Here is a 12392-nt window from a genome sequence, read left to right as displayed (position 1 = left end):
TTTAAAGACAAACTCTTCCAAAAAATTAGAAGAGGAAGGAATAAATCCCAATTCATTTTATGAGACCAGCACTACTCTGATACCAAAAGAGACAGACATCACAAGAAAAGAAAACTACAGACCGATACCCCTTGTGAATAATGATGCAAAAATACTGAATAAAATACTAGCAAACCAAATGCAGCAGCATATAGAAAGGATTATACATCATGACAAACTGGGATTTCTCTCAGGAAACAAGGTTGGTTCAACATACAAATATCAATCAATGTAAGACACCATTCTGAATAAAATAAAGGACAAAAATCCCCATGATCACCTCATTAGATGCAGAAAAAGCATTTGACAAAGTCCAACACATTTTATGACAAAAACGGGTAACAAACTAGGAATGGAAAGGAACTTCTGTGACTTGGTAAAAAGCATCTGTGAAAAATCTGTAGAGAAACACATAGTTAACATCATACTTAATGGTCGAAGACTAAAAGCTTTATCCTCTAAATTCAGGAATGAGACAAGAATTTGCTTTCACCACTTTTGTTCAACATTGTACTAGAGGTTCTATTTGGGGCATTTATACAAGACAGTAAAATAAAAGGCAACCAACCTGAAAAAGAAGGAGTAAAAGTACCTCTATTTGCAGATGACATGGTCTTACATAGCAAAAACTCTAAAGAATCCCCCACTACACACCCACATACAAAACTATTGGAGCTAATAAATGAATACAGCAAGGTTACAGGATACAAGATCGATATGCAAAAAAAGAGTTGTATTTCTGAATGCTAGCAATGAATAATCTGAAAATGAAATTAAGAAAAACATTCCATTTACAAGAGCATCAGAAAAAAAAGGAATAAATTTAACCAAAGTAGTACAAGACTTATACACTGTAAACTATAAAGTATGGTTGAAAGAAATTAAAGAAGACTTAAATAAATGGAAAGGTATTCCCTATGCATAGATTAGGGAATCTATTAGGGAATCTATTAGGGAAGACTTAATAATATATTAAATTGCAACACTCCCCAAACTGATCTACAGATTCAGTGCAATCTCTATCAGAATTCCAACAGTCCCTTTTGCAGAAATGAATATACTGATTCTAAAATTCATACAAAAATGCAAGAGACCCAGAATACCCAACACAATCTTGAAAAAGAACAAGGTTGGAGGACTCACACTTCTCAATTTCAAAATTTACTACAGCACTATGGTAATGAAGACAGTATGGTACTGGCTTAAGGATAGAGATGAAGATCAGTGGAATAGAATTGAAAGTCCAGAAATAAGTACATACATCTATGATCAATTGATTTTCAACAAGGTTGCCAAGACCATTCATTTGGGAAAATAAGGGCCCCTTCCAAATGGTGTTGGCATAACTGGGTATCTACATATAAAAGAATGAATTTGGACCCTTACCTTATATCATATACAAGAAAGACCTGAAGGTAAGAGCTAAAAATATAAAATTTTTAGAAGGAATTATAGTTGTAAATCTGTGTGATCTTGATCTTGGACTAGGCAGCAGTTCTTAGATACGACACCAACAGCACTGGGAACCAAAGAAAAGTTGGACACCATCAAAATTTAAAACTTTCATGCATCAGAAAACACTAAGAAGAAAAGGAAAAGACAGCCCATATAAGGAGAGAAAATATTTGCAAATCATAATGACCTAGAATCCACAAAATGTAAAGAACTCTTTCAACAATAAGAAGACAGAGACCCTGTTTAAAAATGGGCAAAGGATTTGAGTAAACATTTCTTCAAAGAAGATACACAAATGACTAGTAAGCACCTGAAAAGATGTTCAACATTATTAGTCATTAGGAAAACAGAAAATAAAACCACAATGAGATACCACTGCATATACACAAGAATGGCTATAATCAAAAAGACAGAAAATAGCAAGTGTTGGTGAGGATGTAGAGAAAATGGAGCCCTCATATACTGCTGGTGGGAATGTAAAATGGTACAAGTTCTATGGAAAACAGTTTGGCAGTCCTGAAAAAATTGAAAATAGAGTTACTATATAACCCAGCAATTCCATTCTTAGGTATATACCCAAGAGAATTGAAAACAATTTTTTCATACAAAAGCTTAAACACAAATGTTCATAGCAGCATTATTCATAATAGCCAAAGAATGGAAACAAGCCAATGTTCAACTGATAACTGGATAAACAAAAAGTGATATATCCATAAAGTGAAATACTATTCAGTCATAAAGAGGAATAACATATTGATACATGCTACAACATGGATGAACCTTGAAAACATGCTAAAGTGATAGAAGCTAGAGACAAAAGGCCACATATAGTTTCTTTCCATTTATATGCAATGTCCAGAATAGGCAAATACATGGAGAAAGTAGATCGGTGGTTCTGGGCATCCTTGGGTGGAGGGAAGAATGACAGTGACTGCTTGAGTAAATGGAGTTTCTTCTTTGGGTGATGAAAATGTCCTGAAATTAGATAGGGTAATGGTTATACAACCTTGTGAATATATTTTTTAAAACACTGAATTATACATTTTTAAATGGTGAATTTTATGTTATGTGAGTTATATATCAATTAAAAATGTATTTTTTTTAAACCCACCATCATTGGAGAAAGGGTTAAACTTGGGTAGTAAATTTGGGAGTCATTCATAAAGGCAATTATTTAAGGAATGAGAGTGAATACTTTGTAGGAGTGCTGCCCAGTAGAATTTTCCTGCAGTGAGGCAAACTGGTCTACATCTGTGCTGTCTAGCTGAGTGTTTAAAAATACTACATATGCATGTCAAACAGTCAAAAGCTGTCACAGTGCTCTCCCTGGAGAGCTAAAAAACAAGTGGCTTTGGAGTGCAGGCTTAGAGTAACCACTCCATCTCTTCACACCTATGCTTCTTTACCTTTAAAATGGTAATGACAGATTTTATTTGGTTTTCCAAAAAGTGAATAAGTTACATGCAAGACCATCTCCTGCACCACTGGACTGTGTGTTCTATGTGAATGGCACCCTGGAGCACAAGACAGAAGACAAATGCAGGTGTCGCTCTCCAGAGCCATGCAACATGGTGGCACCAATTATGGGAAAGTGTCTCTAGAGTCTCATCAAACGTAAATTCCTTTCCCTTCCCCAAGAAAAAGACCCTCAAATTCTTCAGCTTCAGAGTTCAGATATTTTGCAAACGACCTTAAAACAATGCAGAGTTAAAGCTGTCTTTGTTGTTATTAATTAAGCACAAATTCCCACAGTATCACCATGTGACTTGGGAATGTGTATCTGTGCCTGCAGAAAGGACATACTCCACCACCCTTCCCCACTCCAACATAGTTGATCCACCATCAAATAACCACAGGAAAGAAAAGAGATTTGTGTCAGAAATGGCTTTGGGCTCCCTGCCTGGTTTGTGTTGGGCTTACTTTTCTAGTTTCTAGGGCCAGGCCAGAAGCAGGGTCAATGCTGTGTTTCCCCGAAAAGAAGACCTAATTGGACCATCAGTTCTAATGCGTCTTTTGGGGCAAAAATTAATGTAAGACCTGGTCTTACTTTAATATAAGACTAGGTCTTATATTATGTAAGACCCAGTTTTATTTTAATATAAGACTAGGTCTTATATAATATAATGTAATATAAGACTGGGTCTTATATTAATTTTTGCTCCAAAAGACGCATTAGAGCGGATGGTCCGGCCAAGTCTTATTTTTGGGGAAACACGGTAGAATCTTGGGCCATGTCAGAAGGAAAGATAATCAAGTCCGTGTTTTTCTCATCAGTAGTGTGGTTCATCAAAGAGCTGACTGGCGCAGCATCCATGAGAAGATCTGTCAGCTCCTGATCCCGCTGCGCATTTCCATGCCCTTCTACAATTCAGAGGAAGAGCGGCAGCATGGCCTCCAGCAGCTGCAGCGGCGGCAGGTGGGGCCTATGGGACAGTTACAGGGTTAACTCTCGCGTGCAGCAACATTACCCAGGAGAAAGGGTGTACTGGGTCGAGATCACTAACCTGTAACTTCTGTGAGGGCAGAGACTCGGTTTTGTATCTTTATGTCCTCAATACCATTCAGTCCTTTGTTCTCCATTTATTAACTGGCCTGCTTATTCGTTTCCTTGGGCTGCCATAACAAAATACCATAGACTGAGTGGCTTAAACAACAGAAATGTATTTTCTCACCGTTCTGAAGGTCAGAAGTCCAAGATTAATGATAAGTGTCCTCAGGTTTGGTTTCTTCTGAGGCCTATCTCATTGGTTTACAGATGGCTGCCTTCTTGCTGTGTCCTCGCCTGGTCTTTCCTCTGTGTGCACACATCCCTGGTATCTCTTTGTTATGTCCAAATCTCTCCTTATAAGGATGCCAGTGAGATTGCATTAGGGGCCATCCTAATGGCATTTTAACTTAATCACTTACTGAAAGGCTCTGTCTCAAAACGCAGTCACATTCTGAGGTACTAGGGGTTAGGACCTTAACATATGAATTTTGGGGGTGACAAAATTCAGCCATAGCAACCCTATGTGTCAAGTACTGTGATAAGAACCTAGGCATATGGTAGGAGGTGAAAAATGTTGTATGAATATACTAGTGAGGAAATAAAAGAGATTAAGAAAACTGTTATCATGGCATTGATAGCATCATCTCAATTATTCTAAACAGATAGCGCTTTATGAGCCATAAATCTGAAAACACCAGATTCATCCATTTTAGTGTTGTGACACTTTGAGAGTGGCCGTAGAACAATGCAGAGTTGCTTCTAACATTAGCTAAGCAGCCTAACTCCAGAAGGAAAAATAAGATGTGTATCTCAAAATTAACTCAAATACAAAGGCAGAAAGTTTTAGATTGTCTTGAGGCATGACAGCTTTGCTAAACTAAAATGTTATTATAAATATAAGAATAATATTCATGTAGTAATTTTATATTGAGCTCTTATTTATGCCAAACACTGAACTGAGGTGAAAAGACACTTTGTTCCTATAGGCCTTGAGGAACTCACAGTCCAGGTTTGCCTTTTATATCACCTGTTTCGGGTCTTATGTCCACCTCAATACAGGTGGGCTCACCTTGTGCCCTCAACCAGTTCCTTAGATGTGAGTCCTAGCTCCAGGTGTACCTATATCCACCATTGTCTTTTACCTTTAGGCTGTCTCAGAGGGACTAGTTTTTTTTTTCTTCCACAGAAGCATTTGATTGAATTCTGCTACACTGTAGCCCAGAAATATCTCTTTGAAGGGAAACATGAAGATGCTGTCCCAGCAGCTTTGCATTCTCTTCGCTTCCGCAAGAACGTGCACGGCCTGAGTTCAGTAGAGCTTGTGCCTGCCTACCTGCTGTTGGCCGAGGCCAGTCTTGGTAAGTGGGACTGACTGCAGATGCCCTGGAGCCCTTCAGAAGTGCTGTGCTGCATCATACAGTGGCCAAAGAGTCCAGCCTTGGCAGTGGGGCCAAGCCACCTTCTGTGCAAGAGCAGGGTTGCTGTAAAGTTCGGCACAAGATGGGAAAGGAGAGGCCGTGGACTTCTGGCACGACCGACAGAAATCCCCTGTAGCTGGCCTAAGCCAAAGGAGGAAATTTATTAGGATACTAGAGTGTCCTGAGGGAACTGAGGCTTCACGAGGTACTAGAGTCAGAATGTTATAACAAACCAGGCGGGTGCTCTCAGTTTCTCTCTTGGGCCTTGTCTTTTGTCTCTGCTTCTCTCTCCATATCTGCTTTATAGGCCATCATTGCTGACCAGATTTTTGTACCCTATGCTTACTGCAGAGGACAACTATCCCAAAATGTCAGATGTAGCTGAGTTTACATTGAATTTACATGTCCTCCAGGTTCAAGGTAGGTAATAGAAACTAACTAGCATCTGATTTCTTATTTTAAATTCGTGGAAGAGAGATTGTGTTGAGTCAGCCTGAGGTTGGTATCTACCTTTATCTACCTTTGTGTCAGGGTCATGTCGTTCAAACAGGAGTATAAGAACCTGCCCCTGTAGATGGGGGAGACAAGAGAGTGGGGAGCTCAGTCTTGGCAGACACCACACATGGTGGTTGGAATAAGAGGAGAATTAGCATTTTTGAGGGAAATTAGCATTTTTGAGCATTTACAGTGTTTTAGGTACATGGTTTTAGATACTATGTTATACATATTAATAGCCACTATTTAAAAACAAAAACCAAACACTAAAAACATAAAACTGTCGGAAATATCACACAAATAACTTTTTTCCCTGAGCTATCTGAGAGTAAGTTGTTTACCTGATGCCCTATGCCTTGAATATTTCAGTGTGTATTCCACAAAGACGTTCTCCTTTCTAATCACAAAATACAACCATCCTCTAGTATCATCTACTAAGCAGACTCCATTCAAGTTTCTCCAGTTGTCCCAACAGCATCTTTATAGCAAAAGGATATAGTTCAGAATCATGCTTTTCATTTTAACATGTCTTTAGCCTCCTTCATTTTGGAATAGTTTCTCAATCTTTTCTTGGCTTTTATGACTTTGATACTTTTAAATATTAAAGTCCAATTATTTTATAAAGTGTCCCCCAATTTGGGTTTCTCTGATGTTTCCTCATGACTGGATTCAGATGATGTATCTTTGCAGGAACATCACAGAAATGATGCTGTGTTCTTCTCATCCCCTCCTGTAAGTTGGCACGTTTTCAGTTTATTCCGTTACTGGTGATGCTCATTTAGTTACTTTATTAAGGTGCATCTGCCAGGCTTCTCGTCTGTAAAGTTACTCTGTCCCCTCTTTGCAATTAGTAAGTAACTTATAAGGAAGCATTCTGAAACTCTGTAAGTATCCCATTCTTCATCACACTTTCAATGTATTCATTTATGTATTTATATCAGTATAGACTCTGTGTCCTGTTTTATTCGGTGGGTTATACGTTGGTATTATCATTAATTTGATGCTCAAACTGTCCCTGATTTGGCAAGTGGCAGCCCATTCAAGCTTCTGTGGTTTCTGTGTCTCCTTGACGTATCCCCTTTGTTCTTTGATCACTTTCCTGCTTTCTGGAACGTACCTCCAAGGAGCCTTGATTTCCTTTAGTGGAAAATGGAAATCAGAAGCCAAGAGTTGTGCACTAGCCCTATGCATTGCTTTTGGGGTATGGCTGTTCCCAGGCCTTTGATGGACAGAGTTAGGGAATATATATCAATGTAATAATGTGTGTATACCTACACACACTACATTTAAATTTATGTCTATATATCTCTATCTATGTATCTCTGTCTGTCTATGTACATGACCCTGGATCCACACCAGTACACCAAGTCCAGTCCAACACCACCACAGGGTTCAATCTAATTTTCTCCTATTCCGTATTTGTAGTTCCCTTCTCTGACAGTAAGAATACCCGCCTCCTTTTTCATGAATATATTTACATATTTAATCAGTTCCTCTCTATGAACCAATCTCCCATTTCAACCCTCTCCTTTCCCCTTGCAGATGCTCTCCTATCCCTCTGTGGGCTCTATCCCTCATTCCAGTCCACCTCTTCTTCACTCCTCACTGGTTTGGGTTCTGACTCCTCACAGCAGGCTACCTAACTGCAAGAATACCCTCCTCAGTTGGTCAGAGCACGTGCTCTTGGCAGCAGGGTTGCCGGTTCAATTCCCGCATGGGATGGTGGGCTGCGCCCCCTGCAACTAAAGATTGAAAACGGTGACTGGACCAGGAGCTGAGCTGCGCTCTCCACAACTAGATTAAAGGACAACGACTTGGAGCTGTTGGGCCCTGGAAAAACACACTATTCCCCAATTAAAAAAAAAGAAGAATGCCCTCCTTACCCCGCTCAAGTCTGACTTCCTATTCTAGGTTGTCCCTCCTCCAAAACTATTGGGAAGAGCACTGGACAAGGAAATACAAGCGAGGTTCTGTTTATTTCTGACACTGACTAGCTATGGGATTTTGGAAGAGTCACCCTGGCCTAATCCCATCATCTCTCATTTGGACTATTGCCTGCCACCTGGTCCCTGCACATCTCTGGCCTCCCTCCAATCTGGCCTCCACACAAAATGTGATCAAGTCACTCCACTAAATAAAGACCAAATTCCTAAAGCCCTGAGGCCCTGCTTGGTCCAGCGTGTATGAATTCTCTCACTTCATCTTGCATTCTTTTCTCCTTCCCTTTTAGTTACACTTGCCTGCTCCGATTCTTCTGAGGCACTGTGACGCTTCCTTGCTCTGGAAGGCTCTTCTCCAGCCACTCTCCCTACTACTTTTTTCCTCCCCTTCACCTAGTTAACGCCTATTCATTCTTCAGCTCTCAGCTCAAGAGTTACCACCCCACTGTCTAGAAGCCTTTCCCTAACCCCCAGACTGGGTCAGGTCTTTCTTTAAGTACCCACTTAGAAACCGCTTCCTTTTTTCTGGGTACTTACTTCAATGATAAGTATACATACATTGATGATCTTGTTTAATTAAAGTCTCTCTCTTCCACTAAACTCTAAGCTCAGGGAGAACTGGAGCTGTATCTATTCTTACCTGTCATCGTGTCTTCACACCCAGAACAGTACTTAGTGCAGAGAAGGTTCCCAAAAGCCCCTCTCACAGTACCTGACTCCTCGGGGACACTCTGTGAGCATTTGCTGAATCTGAGTCTGCTTCATGGGATTGTTTTGAGGATTAAATGAGTTTGTGTGTAATGAACATGAGAGTGCTTTCCAAGCTGGAAAGTTCTGTCTGAATGGAAGGTCTGTGTGTAACCCCCACAGTCACTAACTTGAAGCCTTGCCGGCCTCTTTGGACGTCTGAATAAATCACAGTCTTTGTGCACATGCTTTTTTCTCCCATCTTACCGATTCCTCTCGACTAGATTGAGAAAATAACAGGTATTCAGCCTTTTTTTTTTAAACTTTGGAATTTTAATGAACTAGAAATGATATTTTCAATAACACTTCAAAGAGGAGCCACCTTACTCATCTTCCCCCACTGTTGCCAAAGTTTTGGAACCAAGAGAACCTTGGTTCCGATTCCAACTCTTCCTTCGCCGATTGGGTGATCCCTGTCATCAAGCTCTTTCTTACCTTAGGGCTCTCACACACACTGTTCCTTCTGCCTGGAATTCCCTGATCTCCTTCATACCTGGCTAGCTTCTGTCAGGTACCTGCTTAAATGTCATCTTCTCAGCGATGTGTCCCATAATCATCTAATCAGAGTGGGTTCCTACCTGCTCTTTTTTGATCGCAGTGTCCTGTTCATTTCCTTCATGGCGTTTCAATTTTTGTTTGTTTATTGTGTACCTACATCACTTGGTTACAAGCTCCTTGAGGTCAGAGGTCATGCCTGTTTTATTCACCAACAGGTACTCAGTAAACTAGATGAATCTGTGGTTGAATCAATGAATGAAGTTTCCTCCTCTGTAAATTCCTCCTTAGATATTTGTTTCATGGGGTTGTTGGCAGACTTAAATCACAGATGCACATGGCCTGACATAGTGTATGGCAAAGAACAGGCCCTCAGGAAATGCCTGTTTCCTTTTCTTCCGCTGGGCGCCCCATAGCCACACCTTTGAATCGTCTGGGACTGCTTTATTCTGTGCTCCTTTACTTTCATCACCAAGTCCTGCACAATCTTCCCCCAGTATGTCTTAGATTTGCCACTAACCCAGTGTCAGCCTGCTGTCTCACCCTTCAGACAAGTTCCACTGCTCCTTGATGGACTATCCTTTCTCTGTCGACTCCACATACTTATTAAAATCACTCTCTAGGATAATCTCACTGCCTTTGGCAACTTTCCCTCTCTAAGACCTCCACTCCATCCCTGCGCCTCTCCAGGAAAGCACTATGTGTGAGAGGGCATGCCTGAATTTGCCCACTCACTAGTCACAATCTTAGTTCTGACCTGCTTGAAACAGCCCATTCCTCCCGCCTCACTATATCCCTCTCTTTGAATTTGCAGCCTCATAGGTTTTCCTCCCAAGTAGGCCTTTTCCTTTGGGACTGACACTCATTTAGGTGCTGGTTCAGCTTGGCCTTGGGGCCATCATTCTTGAGCATTGCCTCCTTGCATGAGAACTGGACAATGAAAATTTAAAATTTCCAGTCTCTGTCAATGCCCTGTACCAACTTTTTTTCTCCATGTAAACAATCTTAGCTAATAGTCATTTGCTTCTGTACGTTTGAAAGGACCTCAGTCTATAGCTTATTTTATAGATAAAACCCAGATGGCAGATGTGACTTACCACGAGCCAGGATCGTGGGCTTCTAATCTGCCTCTTGCTTCTGATCTAGACTCTTCCCACTTTAGTTTCCCCTGTTAGTTTGAGCTTCACTCAAGCAAAGTGACTTGCTTCTTCTTGTAGACCGCTTCTCCTTTCCTTTAATTCAGTGACAAATGATTACAACTAAAATAAAATAATGCTTATGCATGAACTAGGCCTGGGAGGAAGGACAAAGAACAGGAAGCTGACCAGCAGTTCGTGTCCTCACCTCCTGACCCTTCACTGGTGCCGTTTCTGCTGCAGCATCCATCACATGAACTACACACCCAGAGTTTGTCTTTGGCTCTGTGGAAGGCTGTCAGTGGTTCTCTAGTCAGTTCTGACAAGCTCCTTAGGAGGCAAGCAGGGAAGCAGGCAGCTGCTATGTATTTTTATAGATAAGCAAAAAGTTTTAAGTGTTAAGAATATAAGAATATTAGAAATAAAGGTGACTTTCACTTAGTAACCATGTGTCATGCGGGGCGGCCTGCAGGGTCTCAGCTCCCACTCCCCACATAAGAACGCAGGACATGGTCAGGCCAAAAAGGAACACCCACGGAGCCATAGGTAGGGGAGTCATACCACTATACTCTGGCGGCTGGGTTGGAGAAACAGGAAACAGGAGCCACACAATTCTCAACCCTCACTGCGCCACTTGCAGGCTCAGCCACCATCTTCTTGCTAGCTCCCCCTTTTCTGCTAGCCTAGCCACGGCAGTTATATTAGTGCCCAATGGCTCACTGGTTACAGCTGACGGCCAACTAGCTACAGCTGACGGCCAACTAGCCACAGCTGATGGCCATTTGATCACAGTCGACGGCCATTTACTACCTGAGCCAGCACCTTTCTATGTGAGGCCGAGAGCCTGGAAACTGCTTTTTGGGACTCTGTCCCCACACTCCACCCCTACAGGCTCTCGCCTCACAATCTACGCGACAAGCATCTTCCGCGAGGGGCCCTGTGCAAGGATCCTGGAGGTGAATGCTATTTCCTGGACACAGCCAAGCGCTCTGGTCACAGCCAGGGTTTCTCAGGGCACCACCAGTACTTCTGGGCACAGCCAGACTTCCTGGGTTTCTTAGGGTACCACCAGTCTCCCCGGGCACAGCCAGGATTTCTCAGGGCACCACCAGTACTTCTGGGCACAGCCAGACTTCCTGGGCTTCTTAGGGTACCACCAGTCTCCCCGGGCACACGAGGGCCTCTCAGGGCACTGCCACTCTCTCTGGGCACAGCCAGACTTCCTGGGCTCAGCCAGGGCTCTCAGGGCACTGCCACTCTCTCTGGGCACAGCCAGACTTCCTAGACTCAGCCAGGGCTCTCAGGGCACTGCCACTCTCTCTGGGCCTCTCAGGGTACCGTGCTGGAACAACAGCGTCTCACAGTCAAGGTGCTTACATGTTATCAATGGTGGCCGGTGAAGACACAAAAGCAAACATCCACCAGTTCCACTACATGGTGGTAGGTTCCCAAACAAACAGTCAAGTGGTCCATTAAATTAGGTATAGAAGGCAATTCCCCATAGTCCATAGTCATTCGCCAGGCTTGTCCTGAGGGTGAGGGATGACCTTGACCTCACCCTCAGCTCCCACAGAGGACTCAGCAAGCCTTTCCTCCTGGGACTACAAGTCCTGCATCCGGGCTGCCTCAGCAAGCACTTCCCATCTCACAGGGCCGCAACAACCTTCGCTTTCTCCGGCCTCTGCTGGTTGGGGAACCGTTGATATCTTCCTACCCCTCCACGGGGGTCCAGCTCTCAGGCAGCTGCTCCTCCTGGTCTTCCTGCAACTGAGTGTTCATAGGCACAAACTGCTCCACCGCCCTTCGGAGGGCTTTGGCCGACACCGTACCCTGCTCGCTGCGCCATGTGTCATGCGGGGCAGCCTGCAGGGTCTCAGCTCCCACTCCCCACATAAGAACGCAGGATATGGTCAGGCCAAAAAGGAACACCCACGGAGCCATAGGTAGGGGAGTCATACCACTATATTCTCACTGGCGGCTGGGTTGGAGACACAGGAAACAGGAGCCACACAATTCTCAACCCTCACTGCGCCGCTTGCAGGCTCAGCCACCATCCTCTTGCTAGCCCCCATTTGCTGCTAGCATAGCCACGGCAGTTATATTAGTGCCCAATGGCTCACTGGTTACAGCTGACGGCCAACTAGCCACAGCTGATGGCCATTTGATCACAGTCGACGGC

General features: G+C 42.9%; 1 protein-coding gene across 3 annotated transcripts in view; it reads left to right on the top strand.

The window, feature by feature from the left end:
• ZMYND12 (zinc finger MYND-type containing 12) overlaps positions 1 to 12392 on the top strand; it is a 47817-nt gene that overhangs the window by 24267 nt on the left and 11158 nt on the right. For 2 of the 3 annotated variants that reach the window (XM_033115455.1, XM_033115458.1), the window contains exons 2-3: positions 3769 to 3910; positions 5169 to 5340. In XM_033115455.1, the coding sequence (XP_032971346.1) occupies positions 3769 to 3910; positions 5169 to 5340 (314 nt within the window). The remainder of the gene's footprint in view (positions 1 to 3768; positions 3911 to 5168; positions 5341 to 12392) is intronic. The other variant, XM_033115457.1, reaches the window with a different exon arrangement.

This window comes from Rhinolophus ferrumequinum, chromosome 9 (genome assembly GCF_004115265.2).
Source record: "Rhinolophus ferrumequinum isolate MPI-CBG mRhiFer1 chromosome 9, mRhiFer1_v1.p, whole genome shotgun sequence".
Classification (NCBI taxonomy): Eukaryota; Metazoa; Chordata; class Mammalia; order Chiroptera; family Rhinolophidae; genus Rhinolophus; species Rhinolophus ferrumequinum.
This window is presented reverse-complemented; position numbering and strand designations above follow the sequence as displayed.